The 25,564-nt window shown below is 39.1% G+C and overlaps 2 protein-coding genes across 6 annotated transcripts in view; one reads left to right on the forward strand and one right to left on the reverse strand.

Annotated features, from left to right (window-relative positions):
* The first annotated feature begins 1,300 nt into the window (after positions 1–1,300).
* On the forward strand, positions 1,301–23,240 carry cert1 (ceramide transporter 1). Of its 5 annotated transcripts, XM_020650929.3 has the most exons (18): positions 1,306–1,926; positions 2,490–2,624; positions 5,102–5,218; positions 12,056–12,163; positions 12,311–12,449; positions 13,019–13,105; positions 13,273–13,430; positions 15,832–15,924; positions 16,083–16,169; positions 16,343–16,435; positions 16,799–16,876; positions 17,565–17,660; positions 17,951–18,083; positions 18,174–18,244; positions 18,348–18,476; positions 19,640–19,769; positions 21,331–21,468; positions 21,644–23,240. In XM_020650929.3, exons 1-17 carry the CDS (start codon positions 1,837–1,839, stop codon positions 21,456–21,458), a joined length of 1,872 nt encoding a protein of 623 aa, XP_020506585.2. In that variant the 5' UTR covers positions 1,306–1,836; the 3' UTR covers positions 21,459–21,468; positions 21,644–23,240. The 5 variants fall into 5 exon arrangements, 4 of the variants coding, with proteins under 4 accessions (XP_020506585.2, XP_065821720.1, XP_065821725.1 ...); XR_010669015.1 differs by lacking the exon at positions 21,644–23,240 and having other exon boundaries at positions 1,301–1,926; positions 18,348–18,481; XM_065965648.1 differs by lacking the exon at positions 16,799–16,876 and having other exon boundaries at positions 1,307–1,926.
* A 59-nt stretch (positions 23,241–23,299) lies between these two features.
* pip5k1bb (phosphatidylinositol-4-phosphate 5-kinase, type I, beta b) overlaps positions 23,300–25,564 on the reverse strand; it is a 33,266-nt gene continuing 31,001 nt past the window's right edge. The window contains exons 14-15 of the mRNA XM_065965659.1: positions 24,783–24,906; positions 23,300–24,623 (exon numbers count right to left, since the gene is read on the reverse strand). Coding sequence (XP_065821731.1) covers positions 24,621–24,623; positions 24,783–24,906 — 127 coding nt within the window. The 3' untranslated portion in view covers positions 23,300–24,620. The remainder of the gene's footprint in view (positions 24,624–24,782; positions 24,907–25,564) is intronic.

Raw genomic sequence — 25,564 nt, forward strand, 5'->3', positions numbered from 1 at the left:
TACAACTTTAAATCATAGACTGTAAAAATAAATATAAATTAATAAATATCATAAATAAATATATAAGTTTGACAAACGCAGCACTGCATTTCTGGAAAGGTAAGAAGAGCTTTACGACATCAGTTTTAAATTCTGAACGTAATTCAAACAATGTTATTCTTTTCACATGTTAACCTGCCCATGAAATCTCTTAAAAACGTGCAAAGACCTAATATTTACAGTCTATGGCAAAGACCCACAAAACTTGAAGCACACTTGAAAGCAAAGCTGATGACGATATTTTAATGTTATCATTATATGACTCACTCTTTTTTATTTTACAGCTGCCCAGCCCCATAGTCAATGGGCCCAGCGTATTTATAAAGACGTATTCAATATTTTTTGTCATTGTTGTGCTGTGATTTCTGAAGAAGATAGTGTATTTGAATATTATTATAACTGAGCGTCGAAACTTAGATATTTCCTTCTCCACTTCATGACTTCCTTCAAGGTTTTCTTTCTGATACGAAGTCAAGTCAAGTTATTTTTACAGTCTATGAGTCAACCTCATGAACCTAGACTTTGTTGTTATCATCGGAGTAAAGTACACATAATGTAAAAAATGGTCCACAGATGACTTCTAAGCACAAACTTGACCTTTGGCATAGTTTGATATGAGTCAAGTTACTTTTTGTACAGAAACTACACATTCGGAAATACTGCAGAAATCTCAAAGAATTAAACCAGACCCGCTGATTTTTTATTTATTTATTTATTTATTTAACCTTTATTAAAACCAGGAAAAGTCTCATTGAGATTAAAAATCTCTTTTTACAAGAGCGTCCAGGCCAAGACAGGCAGCAGCACAATTACAGGATTTCAGAGGGATGAATTCTCTTACAACCATATTAGATGAAAATGTTATTCCACCCCAAAAAAAAACACCATAATGCATTTTTATCCTTTACATATTCTCCAAGACAAGCACATCTACGCTTTCTTGATTGCAATGTTATGGTAAGGTAGCGAACATCTACATACTTTTATTTCTGGTATTTTTAATCGCACACGCTTTAAACTCGTGTATAGATACGTGGAGACTTTAAATATCGATATATATCCATATTTAAAGAAGTCACACCTCAATAAAAAGTAATCCAGTAGTTACCCTGTTACTCACGATGCTTTTATTCTAATGTACAACTTCCGCTGTTGCAGTGATAACAGTGATCCAGTCTTTAGCTTGACGCGTCACAGTAAAGCGTGGCTGTAGCTCCTCCCCCTCGACCTGAAGTAAAGCGTGGCTGTAGCTCCTCCCCCTCGACCTGAATGAAGACGAGCTAGTCAGTCCTCCGCTACGGCTAACTAAACTGCGGAACCTAAGGAGGGAAACAGTCCGCTGCTTGGCATTTGTAGCTCGAAGTTGAGGTGCAGCGTAAAGACTAAGGCCTTTCTCGTCGATAACTATTAGCTCAACGAATGCAGCTTAGACAACCAACAATAATAGTCTCAAGTTTTGTTGATAGCTAGTTGCGTCGTTTGACAGCTAACACTAACTAGCTAGTCTCATTGGTATTCGACGTCAGTTTCAAAACAAAGCCCGCAAAAACAGAGAAGTTCAGACTCAGCTGTCATCTCAGGAACAGCTTGCTGCAAGATAACCTCGATAGAATAAATGTTTCAAGATAAACATCGACAAACATGCGCTCACTTAGTGGCTAGTTAATCACATTTCGCCGACATACACGCGAAGTTAAATAAGCTGTCTGCAGGCTCGGATCGGGAGTGTTTGAACTAGTCTACGTGCTTCTCTTGATACCTTAAGTGTGTCAGGGTTTCTTTAAACATTCAATTTAAATGTCTGAGAAAAGTTCATCGTCTGGTTCGGATGAGGATGTGGACCCTGAATCCGGACAGCCTGTGGAGCTCGGAGGCATTTTAAGCAAGGTAATAGAATATAATGTCTTTGTTGTCATTATACAATTGTACAACGAAATTATTTGGCTTCACCTTTAAAGTGCACACACATACAAGCATCCACAGCTAAAGACAGCAAAAGAAGAAAATAAAAAAAATAAAAAAATTCAGGTAGGATGGTAGGAGTTATTTTCAGGTGGTAGCATAACAGAATATAAATAGATATTGCAGAAATATCAAATAAATATTGCACAGTATGAAATGTAAAATATTGCAGAAATATCAAAATAAGATAAATATTGCACAGTATGAAATGTAAGATATTGCAGAAATATAAAATAAATATTGCACAGTATGACATTTAAAATTATTGCAGAAATATAAAATGATAGGTGAACCAATTGTGATGTTACATTGTGTTCTACTGTAGAGACAACATCCTTATGTGCCCTAATAACACACTAATAATCTCACATGTAAAACAAAACTTTACCAGTGAGCTGCAAAAGCTGAAATCCTGCATCCAGATGACTTTTGATTGCATAGTGCTAATTCGCGGTTGTCTTCAAAGTCTACCTTTTGTGTGTGTACAGTGGACAAATTACATACACGGATGGCAGGACAGATGGGTCGTGTTGAAAAACAACACTTTGAGCTACTACAAGTCAGAAGATGAGAGGGAGTACGGCTGCAGGGGGTCCCTGTGCCTCAGCAAGGCTGTCATCACAGTAAGTATTCCTTGTTATGAGGAGCTAACATCACTCTGCTGCTGGTTATTTGGTGTGTTAAAAACATTGCGAGCTTATCACCTGTGTAGTATTTGAAACCGCAAAGTTTACAAAAAAAAAATGGCAACCATGCCAGGGCTCATTTTCTGCATCAGTGCACCTGGAATAGGGCTCTCTCTCTCTCTCTCTCTCTCTCTCTCTCTCTCTCTCTCTCGCTCTCTCTTGTAGGTCTCAATGTTTTGATTCCCTCTTTCCCAGTCAATAGCACAGAGTTGCACTTTATGTCTTCAGTACATGTTCCTCAAAATAGAAAGGTAAACATTAACTGGTAATGAGTTTATTAAGATCACTGAGTGACCTCTACTTCAGCAGATAAAGACATTCTTGTAGTCAGTAGTCATTTGAGAATACTTTCATACCTGTCCTCCGTGGAGGACACAGGCTACTTAAACTGGTTTTTTATCTTCGTTTTAGGATTGAAATTCAACACATACTGTAGAGCTCTAACCTGTATTCTCCCTGTGCAGAGCAGTTGAAATCCCACACCCTAGTTATATATTCACTCTGAGCATACTGCCACCAAGTACTGAGGCCAAACAAATGGGGTTTGCTGTGATTTGTGCAATAGGATTATTCAGATTCAAAACCAGATTAAAACCACATCATGAGAGATTACAGTTAGTTTCCTCCCGTGAGGGTGTTCATTTGAGAGAGCATTTTGTCAGCGTTCCTGTGTTTGTGCTAACCTGAATGGAGACCTTTTAGTGTTTCCTAATTGTTTAATAGTACACTAACTAAGGGTGTACTATTAACTACACAGGTTCTGTAATAATTACAGTAGCATGACCCATGAGCCTCATCTTAATGCCTCTCCCCTCTCCCTAAAATATCTGAAGCCAGAGGTATGAGGGCCCAGGAATGCAGACACAAGCCTCTGCTTCTCTTCTTGCCTAACATCAATCTGTTATACACTGTGTGTCTGCTGATGCGCACCAGACTGTTTTCTTCCTGAAGCAAAATCTGCAGTAAATGTAACTTTCTGAAAATTCCTCGCATAGGGCAAGGACAGTAATGAAAAGCTCACATCAGTTCATTGGTTTAATCCTTTCATTTCTGTGTTTGTTCAGAATAAACTTGTATGAATGACCACTAGTTTATTTATGACTATAGTTACCCCTCATTACAAAGAGAAACATATTCTAATCTTATAAGAAAGGAGAAATCTTCTAAGTCTTCTGGGAACTATAACTGTCAGTGTTTGATAACCTCCTTTTCTTAACAGTTAAGATGCCACAATCTTTTACTCAGAAAAAGCCAGTGCACCCTGGATCTTCAGTAATGCTTACGCAAGGGGAATGAGATTGTCCGTGCTCAAATGAAAGAGTTTTAAACTGGATTGTAAAGCAGAAGTTTATGGGCCATGTCTGATACAGCAGAGTAAGATAAACTGGATTTCTCTAACCAGTAATGGCAACATGCCTGGATGCATTTCAGGTTACCATTGCTGCACACCCCTCCTTTAAAGGGATACTGGAGGGCATTTTTGATGTTAAAATTTGAGGTGAAACATTTTCTGTCATTGTAAAGGGAAGCATTTAAGAGTAAGTGAAAATTCTCAACCTGCCTGCATCACAGGTATGCAAACTTTGCAATATTATCCCAATATTTAAAGTTTAAAGGCTTGTTAACCGGGCTGACAGTTGAGCGTCGGAGTGTTTGTTGCGGTTGTCATTGGCAGCAAAGAAACCAGCACATGAGCGCCATTCAGCAGATCTAATTAAACTTTTGCGACATGAGGTTATGTCAGCTGACAGAGGAGCTTCAGTCCTGTTGCAGCTGAGGAGAAAAACGGGAAGAAGCTTCAAGTAAACTGTGCCTTAGGTCTTCTCAGGAACCTTTGCAGAGCAGATCCCTCTTCAGCTGAGTGCAGTGGTCAAATTCCAATCTCAGAGGAAACAGGGAATTCCTAGGTGCACGTGTTTGGGTGCCTAAGGCAGTCAGTGGTTGGAGTTGGGAGGGGTGCATTGTAGAACGAGGGAGTGAAATAGTTGAATGATTTGGCCCAATACCAGAAGGAAAGGTTATGATGAAGGTTCAGGCAAAGGCATGCTAAAAGAATCAGTGTTTTTGTACATCTCTGTCTGCTGCGGTCGTTTAAGGTTGCGCCTACAGACACAGGACATCAGTTTCTAATTAAAATGCCTGTTTATTGGGAGGCAGACGCTTTTCTGTGGATGATGGAATCCATGTGTGACCACAATATGGCATATCTAGTCAGCAATTGTCATAAACAGGGAGACAACTGTAGAAGCAGTATAGTTAAATTTTTGCATTCTAATTTAATCACAGTAATGAAAATGGCATTATTGATTTTATATTAACATTATTACGTTTTCAAAAACAGATGTGGCACTATGTCGTCACATGACTCACACACCTCGCCCAATGACCATGAGCCCTCTCCTCTTTCTCTGCAGCCTCACGAGTTTGACGAGTGTCGTTTTGACATCAGTGTGAACGACAGCGTTTGGTACCTGAGAGCTGAAGATCCCGAGCACAGACTTCAGTGGATTGAGTCAATAGAGCTGCACAAGGTGAGTTAAATGTGTTTTTCTCCTCTTTTCTTCTTTCAATTACATTTCTCTCGCTCTTCACTTTACACCCTCGTTTGTTTGTCATACATGTTGTCTTATGATTAAGTTATTCATGGGAATTTTGCCTAGCTGAAAGCAGGTCATCTGTGTTACCTTGATAATCAATAAGTTAATGTTATAAATTCTCAGTGTCCCTGAATCGACGGAATAGAAGTGATCTTTATTGTCATTGCTATAAAAACAATGACAAAGAGTTTAGCAGCTCTCGTCAGTGGCAGCACATAAAGACAGACAGGAATAGTGAAAATGTAGTCCCTGTTGAGCTCACATTTTTGGATTTTCTTGGTGTATGTCAAGAATATGAACATGTTATATTGTGTGAATTCCTTAGGTCACGATAAATAATTGATCTTTTTTTTTAACTTTCCTTATTTTTTACTGAAAACATTGGTGTGCTGGAGTATTTAAGGTATTTAGGTTCAATTTAAGGTCAGAATGTTTTTCTCCTGAACAGACCGGGATTTATCTGATTAGTTCAGGGAGCTGGGTGTGGCTGGGATTCAAACACTCACAACACAGCATACACACAGACCTCCCCCCTGGGAATGTGAGGAATCCGAGGAGTGAAGTGTTGATGTTGGGGTATCCCCTGTCATCAGATACCAGGCAGCTGCCATCTTGTAAAAAAAACTCTTTGTTTCTCAACATAAAGTGTGTAAAAGACTTTATGTAGTTCATTCATTGAATTTGTAGTTCACTTTGTGTTTGGTTATCCCTAAACTATACAAGAGTAAACCCTGTTTTTTTTGCATTTTCTCTCAGAGAAAACAAAATACTCTACCTACAATGTATTCTCTTTTATGATGACAATCTGTTTTTATGGTATTACATTTACTGATTCTTTATGAAATGGCAAAATATCTGTATGGGAGTAGGAACCAAATATATTGCAAACGATATACTACACAAGTGATCTGAAAAAACCTGTATTCATTCATTTATTAATGCTGTTTTCTTGGTTGTTTATTCAGCGTTAAAAACTCTGAGACCACCCTAAATATACCGGCCTTGAAAAATGTCACTATCCTGTCGATTCTCAATAGGCTTACTTCTCTACTAAAAGGTGGTTTTGTTCTAGCTACTGGGTGCTGGCATGTTAATTGAGTGAGAGTGACTGCAGGTCTCTAGTCCATTAACAACAGCATGAGAGTTTTCAGGGCAATGTCTGGACTGTGACCTACAGTAACCTCAAATCAGCTTAGTGCAGAACTACCTGCAGCATTGCTTTAGTGTGCCTCTGTGCTGCCCCCAAGTGGACAAATAACAACCTGCAACATGCAATGTTAAACACAATTTCTCTGCTTTGTTCTTTGTGTCAAGATGTACTGACTACTGACAACTATCCTAGGATAGTCTCACTTTCCTGCATACTTTTAAAAAAACAACAATAATTCTGATTTTTTTCTTTCTATTCCCTTTGTTGAAAGTAAAGTGTCCATACGCATTTATTCTCATAATTTAATCCCCATTGGTTCTTAGTTATCAAACCTTTGATGAGTACTCTTTAACTAGTTATGAAATGGTCTAAATCCAATATTTGTCAGTACATATAATCATCATTGAATAAACTGTTTCATAGTTATTCATTTTTCTGAAAACTGCAGTTACTTTCTCTGATCCTGACAAATTGATTTAGTTTACATTTTTCAAGACTTAAGTTTTTTGGCGAATAGAACATTAACCAGTTTTAAAATATCAGTAGATTTAACTTCATCGAATACTACACACACATACAGCAAAAAAAACAAGAAATGGAGTGAAGAAAAAAGCTAAAGGGGTTATGGATAGAGCATGGGTAAAAACTCAAGTAAAACTTAGAATCGTATCCTGAATCACCCTTTTCCTCCTGGACAGCTTTGATACATGTGTGGTATTTATGAACTACAAAGTGAGACGTGGCTGTGTGCATCCTGATAAGATACAGTGGACAAGGACAATACTGTAAAATCACAGCCTTTAAACATAATATTTATGTTGGCTTACGACCAAGCTCTATATTGCTGTTTGCTTATAAATAAGAAGATATAGTAATGTCAAATTCAGCTTAAAAAAAACAAACTGTCTATGTTTTAAAGATCTCCGTTGTGGGTTAAATAAAGGTTTATCTTATCTATGTTATCTTCTGTCTAAATAATGTGTTTGTAGCAGGCTAAAGTAGGTGTTTGAACTGTGCTCAAATGAATATTAAAACCTTCACTAGCCTCTTATTAACACTTATTAATCTTACTGAAGACTTACTTCACTCACAAATAGTTTACAGTTTAACATTTTAAACGACTTTAGAAGGTGTTACACATTCTGTTACAGCTAGATTCACTCATACTGTTTTCAAAATGACTGTAGTGTTACTACATAACTTTAACAACTATGAATGTGCTTTAATAGAGGTCTAATGAAAAATAGTTACACCTTTAAATGCCTCTAATAATCCGCTCACCATTTACATATCCGTACTAACAGTCTCTTATTTTGCTGAAGATTTGGAACCATTTATGTGCAAGGCCATTTGTGTTTTTATGTGTGGGTGTGTTTGTGTTGGTGGTGGAAAAAGTCGTGCTCACTGTGGGGACGTTAAGTGCAGCTCTTGATAAATAATGCATTTTTTTATTTATTTGAGCGTTCACACAGCTACAAAAAATCAAGAGGGACACATAAAACTTCATACTGAGAGGACTGTTCCATTCTGTCAGATTCACAGGGGTAATGTGGGAAAGAAAAAGGACCCCCCCCCCCCTTTTACTCAGTGTCTCAGCCACCCTTTACTCAGTGTCTCAGCCACCCTTTACTCAGTGTCTCAGCCACCCTTTACTCAGTGTCTCAGCCACATCTTCAGGATTGTTGGTCCAAACACTCTTGACCTAGATATAGTTTCATAATGGGATATCAGTAAATCAGAATGAGAAGGACAAAAAGGGAGATGGAGTTAGAGGTAAAGCAGAAGGAAAGTTGTCCCCTCTCTTTTTCTCTGTCTCTCTGCCTCTTTGTCACTCACATTTTTTCTCTCTCTCTCTCTCTCTCTCTCTCTCTGTCATAACATACAGTGGGCTGCTTCTCTCGCCCACTTTTGGTGTTGTATCACACAAACAGCTCCAGACAGCTCTGGACTCTGGCTCTGTAATTTATACATGCATGCACCCATTTATACACCTCTCTTGCTCTAACAATCAAACAGTCACAGCTCGCTCAGTGATGGATGTTGGAAAGAAAAATGGACAAGATGAAAAGGTTTCACATATCAGGGTGTGTGCTCTGTTGATATTTGTAGGAAGCAAGAGAGTCTGTGTGTCTGTGTGTGTTCGTGTATGTGTGTGTGTGTGTGTGTGTGTGTTTTGAATTCATGTGTGTTTCTGCGGTTGATCTGAATGGGAGTAGACCTGCTTCGCTCTGCAGAGGAAAGACAGGACTCATCCTTTTCGCTCCGTCTGTTTCTTCAGCTTCATGTGAACAGCTGGTGTTCGTCTCTCCTTCGGCTGCAAGAGAGAAAATTACTTTTTGCTATTCCTCCTCCTCGCTCCTTGCTGCTTTCTTTCACTTGATGCGTTAAGCAGAGCCTGTATGGCTTTTCTTCCCCACCTCTTCCTCTTCCCTTTTGTTCCTCAGTGAGGTGTGTCTGGGAAACGGTCTACTGAATTTAAGCCTCACAGTTGTCAGAGCAGCGGGAGTGTTTGGAGGTCCATGTTGGGGCCAGCTAACTGCTGGGACTGCAGCAGTGTCCTGCTCTGCCTTGGGTGTTGGAATGGCCAAATGGTGGGCTTATAGCATGTTGCCATGCTGCTGCTTGCTGTCACTTTCAGTTGCATGTCATCATTGTGGTATGACCCATTAGAGAGAGAAACCATCTTTGCTCTCATTTCTATACAGAATTATTTTTTATTTGCTTCGTTCAGTGTGTCGTCTATCTGATGGGCTGGCTTAGTGTTGAACTTCATTGCATGTCAGTAAATCGTAAAGAAAATATAAATAATGAATATGCAATAAATACACATTTTTGTTAGAAATGATGCTTGTAATGCATGGCTGTGTGCTGGACTTATTTTTTTATTTTATTTAAAAGAAACATTTCATGAATGTGTTTTTCAAGCGGTCATAATTAAGCTGTGTTAAAGTACTAAGTGTATGCTTACTCTAAACTCTCATTACCATCACAAAGCTGGGACAGAAGTTACCCTTTGATGTGTTGTGTATAATTGGATGCTTATTTGGCATGTTTGTATGACTGAGTTGGCTAGTTGCATTAAGATGCCAGTCTCTCTGTTGTTGTCACAAACTGGCCTTCATGTTCCATCAGCGCTCTGCTTTGCCTCTCTGCCTCCGCCTGAAAGCTGTTGGAAGAAACAAAGCAGAGCAAATGCAAACATTTGATTGTGTTCCAATTACAGTTTTTAGTCACTATTTGTCAAATGTCTATGTAGTCATGGCAATTAAAAAACTGTTGTACCGAGCTGTTTGAAGAGTAGGCGGTGCCAAAAGATCAACATGAAGTAAACATTAACACATTTAGTGTGTTTGTTCAAGGACTCGACATGTTGTAGGCAGTAAATCAAGATATATGAACACCTGAGGTTATGTAGTTTAAATCACACTGTTGTGTAGTGTAGTAATAGAGCATGTGTTATTAACACATAATTAATTGATTTTATTTTATTATAAATTTTTACTTTTCATTTCTATCATTTTAAATCAATTTTTCTCCTTTTCAAAAATTGATTACGTTCCCTTATTGTTTTAATCTCTTTCTCTTCAATACTGTTCTTTTCTGATGAATGAAAGGTGCTATATAAATAAAGCTGAGTTGAGTTGAGCAGGTAATATAGCAAATCCGTATTCATTATAGGTATCAAAATATGAATGTGTGTAGATTCATCTTCTGACACACTGAAGCCAAAGCACTTTGACAACCTCCCGTCAAAGTCTCAATAATCAATTTGAAATTCAAAATAACTAACCGTGCACACAGCTCTTTATTTCCAGCCGCTCCACTGTTTGTGGAATGTTTTCTATTTTTGAAAAATATCTGCATTGCAGCAGCTCGACCAGCGAGTTACAGTCCAGCCTGATTTTAAAAAAAACGGACCATGAACTATTGCTCAATGAATTTAGCTGGCTTTAGGCCTTTTTTTATAGCTAGTTTTTGTTACTTAATTTAGTTTTGTGTTGGTCGTGGTATTTTGTCCACACCCTCGATGTGTTTCATATAAATATTAGAATGTTTTGACTTTTTGATTATAATTCTCACATTAGCCATGCAATCCTAATTTGTGGACTACTGAATCTACTGCATGTAAATCTGCATGATTGAGAGAAAATATTTTAGACTCATATTTTAGACACTTCCTGAAGGTATCACGTATATATTAGCATCTCAGAAATTATGAAGTTGTATGGATTTAAAAAAAATACTGCACCCTTTAAAAGCAAACAGACTGTGTTTGGTGTTGGCCCGCTCTGCTGGAACAGATTATGAATCAGCTGTTCACAGGCACTCATAGTCCGCTCTAATAGAGGTATGCATGTGTGCTCCCTCTTGAGTGAATCACCTGACTGCCTCTTCACTTGACTGCTCCCTGGTCTTGCGTAGCTCTATTTGTGAGTTAGAAATTTAGAAACTGTTAGTAGAAAGACTAAACATGAAAATAAAAACCATACTCCTAGGCTAGAGTGTACCTCAGCTACTCAGTGAAGACTGATAAAACATGTCAACAGAAGAAAGAAAACCAAACACAGCAAGTTTACTTCCCAGCTCCACTTTAAAAGTTTAGTAAATAATGTACTACTGCAAAGTATCACAATACGTATCGACTCCTGAGGTCCCAGGCCACCACCCCGCCCTAGAATACAGTGTCTGATATAGGGCTGCTCCAGTCAGCAAAAATCATATCGTGATCACAATTATGAAGCATGATTACTCATTGATTTGACAACATCTGGATAACTAACATTATAACATTCAGAACAATTGTGAAAAACAAGAAATGAATAAGTCATACCTAAGTGAAAAAAAGATAAATATACAAAAATGACAAGTTAACAGAAATGAATGAACTATGTATTTGAGGTAGTGCTGATGTACTCTTGATAGTGGCGCGCTAATGCGGCACAGTAATCTTTGGGAAGCCAAAATCATCATTGAAATTGAAATTTGATTAATTTCCCAGCCCTTGTGTGAATATAATGTGGTTTGTCACGTTGTGTGTGTGTTTCAAAAAAAGATTGCTGAACTGTGGTGCTAGCTGTGCATGCAAATTTTAATGTGCACTTTATAATCAAATATTCTTGCTGTGCTGAGTTGGCAGTCCCAGGCTTCACCCACACATATGTTTGATGGAACAAATGCAGTCACTACCCCTCCCTAATGCCCGGTTACACACTGGATCTTATACAAGCCATGTTGTGCACTTCATACTCCAATACGTCTTTACAGTGTTTTTGTCTTCTGTATTTTCTCTTCGGAATCAAATGTTATTTCTACACTGTTACACAACCAAGGAGTTCCAGTTTTGCTGGAGGGTTTTATGCCGGGTTCTGTTTGTCATCCCTCGTCCCTTACAAAAGACTGTTTGTCTATGTAGGTGTAGGTCCTGTTGTGGTTGAGCTCAGCATTACTCAGTGCAGCTGACTGCTATTTCTTATGAGCTTCAGTCTGTCCTTTTTTAATTTGAGATTTTTTTTGTTCCATGCACCCACTGATTGTTTTCCCTCCTCATATTTTTTGGCTCTCTTCATCACCTATAACTTACTTTCTCTTTTTCCTTTGATCCCTCCCTCTTGATATGTCAGGCCGAGTCTGGCTACGGTTCAGAAACCAGTCTCAGGCGTCATGGTTCCATGTTGTCTCTCACCTCTGCAGCCAGTGCTTTGTCTGCAACATCCACATCTTCATTCAAGGTAAAAGCACAACACATGAACACCACAGGGTTACAGGGTACTTTATTCTCACCATGACTGTGGCTCCTGGTTGATACAAAACACTTGACATGAATATTTCCCCTGACAGCCAAGCATCTCTCTACCCATAATTTTCTCTCTGCTCAGAAGGGGCACAGGTTGCGTGAAAAGCTAGCAGAGATGGAAACCTTCCGGGACATTCTGTGCAGACAGGTAGACACCCTGCAGAAGTACTTTGACTCCTGTGCTGATGCTGTCTCCAAGGATGAATTTCAGAGAGACACAGGTAATCTTTGGCATAAATTCACTTTTCTAGTGCTTTATATAGTAGGAAAAACAGATCTGATCTATAGAGGACTGTGGATGTGGCATCACAAATAGACCCTGATGTTTTCTGGGAAAGGACGTGATTAATTAATGTGGGGCTTTTAACTTGGTTCATTCGATGTGAGTGGTGAAGGAGAGTGGTTGGTAGACTAATTGAGAAAGGAAGCATCAATCTTTATCCACTTACTGGGCTGTTTGTGGGATGTTTAACATCTGAGCAAGAACCATGTCTTAAAAAATCCTGTTTATTTTAAACATGTTCTCTTAATAGAGCTTGTAGTTTAAGGACCTTTGTGTGATTCAAAAATGTATTATTGGACCATTTTGTCAACAGATAACCAGGAAAGAAAAGTTAGTAGCTGGCTCAAGTAACTCTAATCATGTAAACGCTTGCTATTCCCATCAAACAGGTTTCTACGTGGTTAAGCTCAATTTTATATATGTCCATGTTTAGGTATCTATGCTAAGATATTCTCTCACTGGACGGATAGAAAATCGAGAAATCTAAGAATGTTGTTTTCTTCACAGAAGTGGAAGAGGACGAAGATGACTTCCCCAACACTACAAGACCTGACGGTGAATATAATCACAACAACAACGGCAGCAAAGAGAAATGTGAGTTAGACTCAAGATCCTGACCCACCATTCAGAGCCGATTCTAACATGTCTGTGTGCGGTAATATCTGATTCACCATTCAAGTTAAAGGCTGGAATGTCAATTTTGAATCCAGTCGTTGGGCAGCTGTCACACTCAGTACTTTCTTAATTTCTGTCTGTGCCAGTGTTTCCTCCCACGAGTCCCAAAGGCATGAATGGGATAGACTTCAAGGGTGAGGCCATCACCTTCAAGGCCACCACAGCAGGGATCCTCTCTACCCTGTCTCACTGCATCGAGCTGATGGTCAAACGAGAGGACAGCTGGCAAAAGAGAGTGGATAAGGTACGGCCTTCGCTCTCCTCATATACTGATTCCAATGAATGTATGTGACGTCTGTGTACAAAGTGTCATTTCAATATGAACCAGTTTCATGAGTGGGCGTGTCAGCAGCTCCTGCTGAATGGATTGCCACAGGCTGAGGAGCTAATTGTTGCCTTCAGATGACGAGGTTTTGTTGCAACACTGCTGCCAAAAGGTTGAACCCAGACTGTGATATGTTGAAACAGACAGCTATTAATGGTGACACTGACAGCTCGGTAATGGTATAACACAAAATGTGCAGTGGTAGTTTTTTGAAGAATAAATATTTATCTAATGGTGGTGCCATTGAAATTGTTGTTCATGTAAAACCCACCAGTTGTGTGTGTAAAAAAACAAAACTATGAATGAACAGGTTAGATGGGCCTTGATTTCCTTTTTTTAGCATCTTATAATTATTATCTTTCAAGATATTTTTTATCTTTATTTCAGTTCCAAAGATCTGCCTTTTTATATTTATTTGAACTGTTAAATTCTATAATTTGAGTTAGAAACATTGAGGTGCATTATTTGAAGGTGATTTTAACCATAATCAAGATATTGTTAAAAACCCAAAATGGAGTTAGTCTGCTATAAAACTGGGAAGAAACTTTTCTATTATCCATCATTTACAACAGTCAAGATATCTTGAAACTTTCTTAGTCCAGCTTGCTTACCAGAAGCACAATTGCACCTGTTGCCTCTCCCCTTTTGTTCTTCAGTGGTTATGAGTGGTTGAGTTCCTCACAGCCCTTTCAGCCACTGATTTAGCTTTATCTAGAGAGCTTTGTGTGTCTGTAAAGGTATTCTCTTCACAGCTCCTTGTGCTTCCTTGCTGATCAGCTCAGCTGATGTTGTCAAACCAGTTTCTTTTTTCCTTTTGTAAAGGCCCAACCCTAAAAACCAACTAAAGCCGGGAAGTGTTTTCAGTTTGTTAGAGCGCTCGAGTGAAACTACCTTTATCTTATCTTAGTTATGTGTGTGTGTGTGAACTTTAGATGTCAATGTGGAGTAGGGAAATAGAAATATTTAAGGCAACAGAACACATGCTCAAAGGAAAAAAAAAACTCTTCTGCTGAGACTGAGAGAGTAAAGAGGGAGGATTTGAAAAATGACTTCTAGGACTTCATGGTGCAATTTGTTGAGGCCTTCGCTACAAAAGGGGACAGAGCTGCTCAAATACCAGAAACAGAAATGGATCCCTCTGCAGACCTGCAGTCTCTTCTTCACAGTAGGTTCCTTCCTGTGGGTTGCTTAAACACAGCCGTCAACAGGATCACCTCCTGTTTATTTTTTACCTAATGTTACATGTTCACACCTTGTCTGTAGACTTACCGGTAGTATGGTTTGATTGTCTCTGTCTGGTTTCTTTCCCCCTTTTAAACATTTAAGAGCGACTGTTTTAGTCAATATTGTTGTATACTGTCACCTTGAATTGCCTCTGTTTGCTTGATGTCTATTGCAGTATGGATAGAGAATGTCTGAATCATGAACCTTTTTGCTGCATAGTTAAGTGGTTTCAGTGTACACAATACATTTAATAGGGCTTTGACTCAGTCGCTGTTTTAAGCAGACTTTATACTTAAGGTGGCTTTCAAGCAGACTTTATACTTTAGGCGGCTTTCAAAGTTTCTGTGTGTTTTAGAAAATATTGTTTAAGCAGTAGGAGAAGTCTGTTGATTTTGGTTTGTGTGAAGTTCCCTCTGGTAGAGAATGAGAGATGATGTAAAACCTGTTTGAGTGTTCACGCACTGACAGCTGAATAAAGGGCAGAGTTTTCATCAATTGTTTGACCTCTTCATCTCCTTTATTTGGATCTCTGTTATCTGTAATGTGATTTGAGGAGTATTGTCACTCACATAAAGATGCTTGGTGACTCTAACGCTGAATTCCTTTGTTTGTTGTCTAAATATAGATCAGACCTCCTTTAAGTGCAGCACAGATATTTCAATAGGTTTTCCAACTGAAATGCTGTCTTTTGCTGCATTCATGTGCTGCTCCGGTGGTCCAAGTTTCCGAGTTGGGAAGTCGGTCTTCATTGTGTTCACGTGATTTCAGTTTGGAAAGTCGGAATGTTGTAACGATGGCACAAAAAAGCGTTGATACTGCGAAGAAGATCAGTGAAATGTAGCTGTTAAGAGTGATACTTTAGCAAAAAGTTGATGTTCAATACTTGAATTAATAAAAAGTATGTTAACATTGACAAAACATATTTTGTCCCCCATTTGATGACGATTCTGAAGTCAAGTCGGGAAGTCGGCACCTAATTATTTTCCGACTTGTTGTTCCGACTTGAGCAGGCGTTCATGTGCATTTTACAACTCGGAAACTTGTTTTTACGATGTGTCCGAGATGCTCAGCACTACACTTTTGTCTCTCTGTTCAGGAGTTAGAGAAGAGGAGGAGGGTAGAAGATGCCTACAAGTCTGCAATGAATGAACTGAAGAAGAAGTCACACTACGGAGGTCCTGACTACGAGGTTAGATGACTAATTCCAAACAGCTGATGATACATGAAATGATGTCTTGACTTGTTCCTGCTATGTCCCATATCAACATTTGATTTTTAAATAAATTCTGCACCTTTCTCAGTGCTGCAAAGAATGCTTATATTGATGACAACTTTATCTTTCCTCAGGAGGGGCCAAACAGTCTGATCAATGAGGACGAGTTCTTTGATGCGGTGGAAGCTGCACTGGACAGACAGGACAAGATAGAAGAGCAGGTGTGATGCAGATATGAGGCTGCGCTCTTGTGCACAATCAAAATTTCCATTTCCCTTTGGGACGTATTAAATACCTCTAGAAGGAACATGGAAAAGCAAAATGAACTGAACAGCAGTTAAATCCGTTCCTCACGGATGCTGACTTTCTCTGATACTCCTACTCTGTCCCTCAGTGCCAGTCAGACAAGGTGAGGAAACCTCGTCTGACTCCAGTGCCTCCGGGAGACGCCTACTCCACGATCGGCACACACAGATATGCCACCAAGGTGCTCAACTCATTTCTTATTTTCTCTTTAATGCACATTGAAGTTCATCACCTCTGTTCTAATATAGGATTATTGAATGCTGCTATTTTCAGTGTGTCATTTTTCCTGTCTGCATTCTAGTCAGCTTACGACCTGTCTGGTCTTTCTATAAGGCTTTTGCTGTCTTCTGTTTTGTGTCCACGCTTTCTCTCACTCTGATCACACAGAGAATCAGCTACTGCTTCTTACATCAGTAATTTAAAAGCTTACATAACATCTTCATCTTCAGTAGGACCTGATAGTCCCCTGTGGACTTCTGCTGTCGACCCTCTTAATGTTTTGTTGCTTATTCCTTTCTTTGTAATCTTCCTTTCTGCTGTACAGCCCCAAAGCCATTCTTCTTCAATATCATCCGTTGAGCTAGTCAGTGCCTCGGATGACATTCACAGGTTCAGCACACAGGTACTGTATTTGGTCCACAGTTTGCACCTGTTTCTCCTCGGGTATGCAACCGCCTACTGCTTCCCACTGCAGCAGGACAGAGCATGAGCAGAAAGCATGAGATTATCTACTAACCAGTCTCTCCAGGATTTCACTAATATTTCCTGTCCATTTAGCTGCATGCTTTAGTCTCTGCATCAAGACAAAACAAATCCTGACAGGACAAAATGGAAAATCCTGGAATGACTGACAGGTTGTCTGCATTATGTAGCGCTTGCATTATAACACTGACCCCCAAAAATAAGTTTGTGTAATGATTTACTCCAATATAGAAAAACTTCATTTCCTGTCTTATCATCAATTCTCCACAGCATGAGCAGGCATGCATCCAGACTGACTCTGCATGTGTTCTTAATGCATTCTTTGGATGTTAAGTAACAACCCCCAAGCAGAAGTGTTTAATATTTATATGGTAACTTCACAGAAGCTTTTGTTATTTCCTGAGGGAATTCCTAAGGGCCATAGTTTTTTTTCATTAAGTACAAGCACAGGTGCCAGGTGTGTGGATTGCCTAAGTCTATAAATCATTCAACCGGATACAATGAACTCTCTCTCCTCCTGTTTTAAAGCTTGTCCTCAAATAGGTTGGTCGGAGAAGTAAAAGACTCTCCAACAAGAGAATGTAATAAATATCTGTCTTGTGTTTTAGGTGGAGGAGATGGTGCAGAATCATATGACTTACTCTCTTCAGGATATGGGCGGAGATGCCAACTGGCAGCTTGTAATAGAAGAAGGAGAGATGAAGGTAAGCACAGGAGAGGAGAGAAGCAGCTTGTGAATCATTCCCCTTGATCGCTGGCTGTGAATATTCAATTCTCATACACGTTTAAAAAAAGGAACAGAGCAAGACGCAGGACAAATAATTTCACCAGGAGGTTGAAGAATTCAAAATTATTCCTTTATAAACAATAATAGCCCTCTTCATTTTCTCTTACCAAAAGCAGCTTTAGTGATGCTTTGTGGTAGAATTAAGACAATCCTTCAGTGCATGCCCTGTAGTGCATATCTAACTTTCCATTGCGCTGTGTGTAACAGGTGTACAGGAGAGAAGTGGAGGAGAATGGTATAGTGCTGGATCCTCTCAAAGCAACACATGCTGTGAAGGGGGTGACAGGACACGAGGTGTGCCACTACTTCTGGGACACAGCGGTCCGATTGGACTGGGAGAGTGAGTTCACAAAGAAGTCAGCTTCTTAAATACACAGTTAGAATTTTTCTGTTTTAATGTCATAACACGACTGAACTCTCCCTCCCGCAGCCACCATTGAAAACTTCAACGTTGTGGAAACACTGTCCGATAACGCGGTCATAGTTTATCAGACTCACAAGGTGAGTGTACTTAATGGTGCTTTAAGACATTCCTGAAGCATGTTGATCACATATTCTGCAGCCTGTTTTGCTGCCCAACTGATCATCTCTGGTTGTGTTTCAGAGAGTGTGGCCCGCATCACAGAGAGACGTTCTCTACCTGTCAGCCATCAGGAAGCTCTTTGCAACCAATGAAAATGATCCTGACACATGGCTCGTCTGCAACTTCTCTGTGGACCACGACAATGCTGCTGTAAGGTTACTACACCACACTTATTACTATCATGCAACATGTCGAGTGAGCAACTAGTGACATACAACTCTTTATCAAACCCGCTGCTCCGCCTGCTGTTATATGTAGAATTTGTTTAATAAAGTGACATTTTCCAGATGTTTCAAACAACCACATACTGTTATGAGATCAACAATCATGTGTTTGATTAATGTTTTGCTTATTTTATTATTTATTGATTAGGACAGTGCATATTTATCAGCATAAGGGAAAGTCTTATGTAAATATGCCGAATTAGCACAATATCTAAATATCATCCGTAGTCCTAAAGCAGGTACTTACAAAAAACATAAAACCATTTTTCCAATACAGGACACCACAAAGGACAGCACACAGAAAAGTTCACAAACAACTCTACAAACAAAATTAACACATTGGTTACATGCATACAGTAAGCTGGTTAAAATGCAAGATAAACCAGAAGCCCCCTATCATCAGAAGAGGAGATAGATTTTATGAATGAGAACACGAGTGGTCTGAGTTTCTTTTTAAATGTCTAATAATTGTCCCAATCCCTGTTATGTGCTGGTAATTTGTTCAATGAGTGTGTGCCTCTGACAGACGCCACCTTATGACTAACTTCAGTAGTCATCGGTACATTACAGTCTCCTCTACTTTGTGCTCTGGTATTTATCCTAATGTTGTGATTTTTCTGGATAAAATCATGTAATGATTGGGGGACAAGCCCATTTAAAACTTTAAAAATAAGAAAAACATCCATAAATGTTTGGTAACAGTCAGAGTTGAAAATGTTATACCTCCTTATCATACTGCAGTAATGGAAAGTTTCCTGTTCAACATGAAGTGACACCTCATGGGTTTTAATGAGCTTGCTGTTGTTTGTGACAAAATATCATTGCGTGCGTTTAATAAGCTTTTGCTGACATTGAAGTAAGAAAGGTCTTGTATGACGGAAATTTGCCAGTTAGGACTTAATATTTGAGATTAATTTAATGTGATTATTTTTTGGTTAAACAAAGCTTTTATTGAAGAGCCCAATTAACTGTTTAATGGAGGAAAGAATAGTTTCGGACATCTTAAACTCCATCTCTGATTTAAATAACTGAAGTGATATTATTTGCTGCTTGGAGATTTATGCATTCATGTTTTTGTTCATCTTTCAGCCTACAAACCGGTGTGTTCGTGCCAAAATCAATGTGGCCATGATCTGCCAAACACTGGTCAGTCCACCAGAGGGCGACAAAGAAATCAGCAGAGACAACATCCTCTGTAAGATCACCTACGTTGCCAATGGTAAGGTCCTTTTTATAGCCTGAGAAGATCTCAGCATACATACATGGGGAAAGAGCAGCAGCATACAGAAGCAGGGTCTCTATCATCATCAATCTATTTCTAATATACCTTCAGGCTCCTTAATGTTAACATCCAACCTGCTGTCAATGCCAAGCTATTGTTTCTTGTCTGCATAAAGATTAGATTAGATCATCCTTGATTGATGGTAGAGTTGCAGAAATAAAAAGACGAATAGCAAGTAGGTAAGTACAAATAAAAAAGAAACAGAGTGGATAATATCAAACAAATACGAGGTCTACACAACTGGTATAGAAAGAAGTAAAGGGAACTCCTCAGGATAATTGAGACATTCTGTGCAGTAAAATGCATACTGTTTAAAGTATAAACAAAACAGAATTTCTTTGCTTTGTTTGTGAGCAAAACCCCCTCGCTAACAGAAACGTTCTCACGACTGTCCATATATCTGTATTTTAACTTGGGCTTGTTTAGCACTTATTTCGTCTTCTGACTACTCTAAGTGCTTTTCACAGCGACTCTACCACTTAATACAACTGTCAGGTCTTCTTGATTTGGCTCTCTGAAGTTTTAATCAGTCACTGGCTCTGGAACGAAGGAGTGACACCGGTGGCGTTGCTCTGTTGCGACCCGGGCTGCCTCGTGCTGCTGCCTACATGTATATTTTCTGTGTGATGTGAATGATGTTGATTGTTGTCCTTTTTTATGGCTGCAGCACGGGTCAAGTTGTTACAGATTTCTTTTTTTTTTCTCTTTTTTTTTAAAGATTTCTTTTTGGGCTTTTTGTGCCTTTAATGCAGAGAGAGGACAGTGGATAGAGTCTGAAACCAGGGAGAGAGAGCGGGGAATGACATGCGGAAAGGGGCCACGGGTGGAGGCGAACCCGGGCCTACCGCTCGAGACGAGAGTCTCAATACATGGGACGCGCGCCCTAACCAGCGCACCCCGAGTTGTTACAGATTTCTTAATAACAATAAAGTTAATCTTGAATCTTAATCTACAAGGAAATAGATTTCTTTCAAGATCCTTCTATGAAACAAGTTGATTAATTTGATCTGGTGTTAATGGATCCAGAATTGTAAATGTAATATCATGCTGATAGAAAACAAAGTCTAGCTGGCCTATCATCATTTTAATTTGAATTGTCAGGTTGCTCCTGAGAAACTACTTTTTTCTCTTTCTCTGAAAAATTCAGAACAACCTCGGCCAGTGTTTATGTTGTTATGTTAATTGGTCTTAAGTGCAGCTGGTGGTTTACATAGTTACTGGTAGGACAGCATGTTTGTGTTTTAAAGTGCTAGTCAGGCTTGAACTCCTCCTCCCCTCCCCTGACTACATGAGATTTCAACAGGCAGTAGAAATCCAGAGCCGTTGGACAGAGATGGAGAAATCTTGAGAAAAAGAAAAAAGCATTCCATTTGTGTCTCACTAGGGGGCCCCCTAGACCGCTGTCTGTGTGCTGAATCTGTTCTGCACTCTGGGTTTAAGTTTAATATCTTAAGTTTGTATTTACACAGTTTTCTTGATGATTTTCTTTGTGTTGCAGTTAACCCTGGAGGCTGGGCTCCAGCTTCAGTCCTCAGAGCCGTGGCCAAGAGAGAGTACCCCAAGTTCCTGAAACGCTTTACCTCCTACGTCCAGGAGAAAACTGCTGGGAAGCCCATCCTCTTCTGAACACAAACAGGTAACTAGGCCCTCAAAGACATCATTGAATGAACTGATTAGTACGCTGTACTCACACTTTTAATGGGTGGTGTGTCACTTAGCTGGTGCTGTATGAACCAAAGAGCCAATGAGTAGTATCTCTTATTTCCGTTTAATTTCTAGTAGGCTAAATAAACTCTTCCTTCTTGTTTCAGGTTCGGGGAAGCTGAGCTTGCCCTCTGGAGAAACTACGTTGTTTATGGCTCTCTAAGACTTTATAACCTATTCACCAGTCATTAAGAATGTGCTAAATCTTCCTACATGCAGGACATAATACCATTCAGGACGTCCCACAGGACATCTGATTGTAGGAGGGACTGGTTTAATGGCTTTAATCAGTACTTGTCATCCCAGCCACATTTGAATGGCCTAACACCATCTGCTGGTCATGGGCACATTTGTATGTACATTTGAAGAGTTTCTTAAGTGTTTTTTGAATAGTTGTTACCAATTATTTGCTTTTTTTGTAAATTGTTTTGTACATTTCTTATGATTACATACTTCTCGACTTCCTTTGGGTTTGCTTTGATCACTAGTATTCCTGCTACTTGTGTTGCTGCTGCTACAGTACAGGTTTGATGGGAGGGGGGGTCTTAGCCTAAAGCTTTGAAATCTTTATATTTCTAGATTGTGCTGAAGTAGCTTCTGGAGAGCACCATGGACACAATGTATTGTACAGAGAAAATTGACTAAGTTTACCAATGTGAGAAATGTGAATTGACTGTTTAATGCTTGAATATGATAACAGTAATGGGTAAAGGAACCCTGAAGAGGGAGATAAGAGTATTTTCTAAGTCATGTTGGACAATATTTTTGCCACAGTTAAACTGAAAATCAGTGATTGGATATCAATGTTGTTGACTGTAGTCTATAGATGCTAAGTGTGGGCCTATTTACAAAGCTATCTGTCTTTTACCTCCATGTCACATGGTTTCTGACAGATGTTTGAAAAAGGCCAGCCTTAGTGTCTGATGTAAAGATTCCTCTCTTTCATTGAGAGTTGAGTGGATACATTTTGTACAACCTGCGTTTGTTTTGTTTTTTTCACCTTTTTCAGCCCCTAATGAGTCGGCAAAAATGTCTATCATTTACTGAGGGTCAGGTTTAAAAAAAAAAAAAAAAAGTCTTGCTGCTACTGTGCAGGATAAGATAAACATTTGAAAAAGAGTGAGAAATAATCTATAAAAGATCTCCATCATACTCTAACATATAGCATTTATCTTGCAACACTACAGTACAGTGGCCTCCTGCCCTTTGACTGATAAACTACCGCCCCAGAATGCCTTAGACATCAGGATGAACCCTGAAAATCCTGGTTATCTTCACTGTACAGCCACCAGATGTGCATTTATCTACACTTAAATGAAGGGCAAGGGAAAGGGTCAGCATTTCACATCATCATACCTCAAGATTTAAATTTCCTCTAGATTGCGTTTGATGCCATCAACCGTTGGGAGTTTTGCAATCAGTAGATCTTTATGGTTGAGAATATAACAGCCGATGCTTTTGGGTCTCAGAGGTCTAAGGGGTCGGAAGGATCTGGATAAATGTTTTGCTGAGCATTAAAAGAACTAGATCTTCAAGCGATGTCAGCTACATAATGCATGTAATGTTTTTAATTTTGATATTTTGTCAGTAATCTACACACTTTGTAAATTTCTAAGTTGTACATCAAAAGTGTTATTATTTGCACTAAATGTAATGCAATTTGACAATGTTCTGTAAATTAAAATTGATACACAACAGAAACAAGCAGTGTGCTGTTTGAATGGTGGTAAGCACAGATGAAGGCCTTCAGTAACTTAGCAGTAGACAGTGTAATTGAGCCGTTTATTTATAGGAGTCTCTTCTAGATATAAATATGCATTGTCTTTACATTCAGCGATGAAGGTATTTTGCAGCAGATGGTAAAATATTGATTTTTACACAATAAATTATGATCTGAACCAACACGTGATCATGGAATTCAACATTTATGTTTGGAAATGTTTTGATGAAGAGGTATCGGACAGCGTCTGAGTGAAGGATGCATGTCTCATAACTTGTGAAGAGGACACACTTATTCAGTATCAAAGGATATCCTGAGTAAAGGCATTTCAGTCATGACGCAAACCTCACAAAACTAGAAGCTCCACATCAAAAATGATCCACAATGATCCTTAACTCTCTCTGTACATGTAGTATCGATGACTTACAGAGGTTGCATTTGTAGAGTAAAAAGAGAAAAAAAAGAAAAGTGCATATTCACATATCCAAATCTGTGCTTATGCCAGGTAGCCTACCACCTAAGCAACTCCTTCAGAGAAAAATATGTCTTACAGTAATCATTCACAACCAATGTCAAAAGTGCTTTTTTTAAATCAAAAGCGAGTGCAGCATCTCCGCTCTGTGGTCGATCAAACAGCCAGTAACTGTCTTTACTCACTTCACTTTACAGCAGCCCATCGCCAAGGCCACTGGTTCAAGGAATAAAAGGATAGGAGAAATAGGACCACTTCTGCCAAATCACAGTCGGTGTTTGTACTCCTATGTTTCATCCCATCTGTTCAGATCAGCCCTTTCTCATCTGTATTGGCTCGGGGATTCACATACAGATTGTTTCCATGTTGTGACCACACGTCCCCGTTCATCAGGGACAAAGATGCCTTTATAAATTCATCGTAAACTCCTCTGATCAGCTTCTAATGCAGATAAAAACTTTGAAAGTCTCTATTTCTGGTCTGTAGAAAAAAAATCATTTAAAGAAATGTCTCTACCCCCTCCTCATATAGACAGTTGATATAACAAATCTTTAGGTCTCTGTGAAGGCATTGAGAACAGTTTACCTATTATAAAACTAAATGGCACTGCGTTGACTCGTGCTCTAAAAGCGGCTCTCAGTTCAGTATGACGTTCATCACATTGCATGATATGTCATGGTTTCAGCTGATGTCCAGCACTGTGTCTCTGTGTTGTCTTTCAGTCCATGAACAGGAGAGGATTCTCAGTCTTTTCATGTGTTGGCAGTTTGTGTGGCAAAATGAATGTAGCAGCACTGAAAGTGGAGTCAAAGGCCAGCCTGGTCTGTCCAATGGAGTGAGGGGATTGTCTTATGATTGGCAGGAGGAAATGAAGGTTGTAAAACTGCTCCTTTCACTGTTGTAGAGAAGAGAGAAAAGGAAGGTTGAACATTGCAGTAAAAGCCTTTTTTGTCATGATATATTCCAGCTAAACACAGATAACCTAACATCTCAAATTCTTATGTGTAAGCAAAATGTGACAATGACCTGCGATAACAAATGGAGAAAAACTCACCAAGTACACATCCAGAACTGATCCGTCATCACGGTCTATGTCCACGTCCATGGTGCTTTGCTCCGAATTGAGGCAGATAGCGCTGTCCTCCAGGGTGAACGTGGAGCTGGACCCAACGTCCTCTCTGAAACATAGAAAATGTCTTGATATAAACCTCCTGTATGAAGTAGACAGCACTGAGGGTTCAAATAAAGCAGCTTCACAAACTTTAAAGCGAGAATCAACCAGAAATCACAAAGAAAGAAATGACTAATGCACAGAATCTGACATCTGGGAGACAAAGCAACAGCAGGCAGGACGGGAAACACATATAAAGTCAAGTAAGCAGAGGCCTCTGTTCAGAGACTCTTAGAAATGTCCTACAGGAAATTAACAAAATCTGAAGATTTGAAAGATTTGAAAACAATGACTTTGTCAAAATGAAACCTTTGCTTGGATATGTTGTACCACAGATGATCATATGTAGCATTACAGATAAGCACTGAGATAAGTCATTTTTGGTTTTAGATTAAGAAAAAGCTAAAAATGTTATCTCTGAATGCTAAACGGGACGGATATTATTAACACAACCACAACATGGATAATACATGAAGTCCTTTTAAAGAGAACCTACAGTTAACAAAAACAAAAAAAAACATCAAACTAGACACAAACACATGTAATCTAATTATGATATGAAATGGTGCAATAACAGACTGCATCGATTCAAACTTATAGCATTTTCATATTCAGCCACCAGGGGGCGATATGAGTTTTATCATTATATGAAGATCAGGTGACTC

The sequence above is a fragment of the Labrus bergylta genome, chromosome 2, assembly GCF_963930695.1.
Source record: "Labrus bergylta chromosome 2, fLabBer1.1, whole genome shotgun sequence".
NCBI classification, from domain to species: Eukaryota; Metazoa; Chordata; class Actinopteri; order Labriformes; family Labridae; genus Labrus; species Labrus bergylta.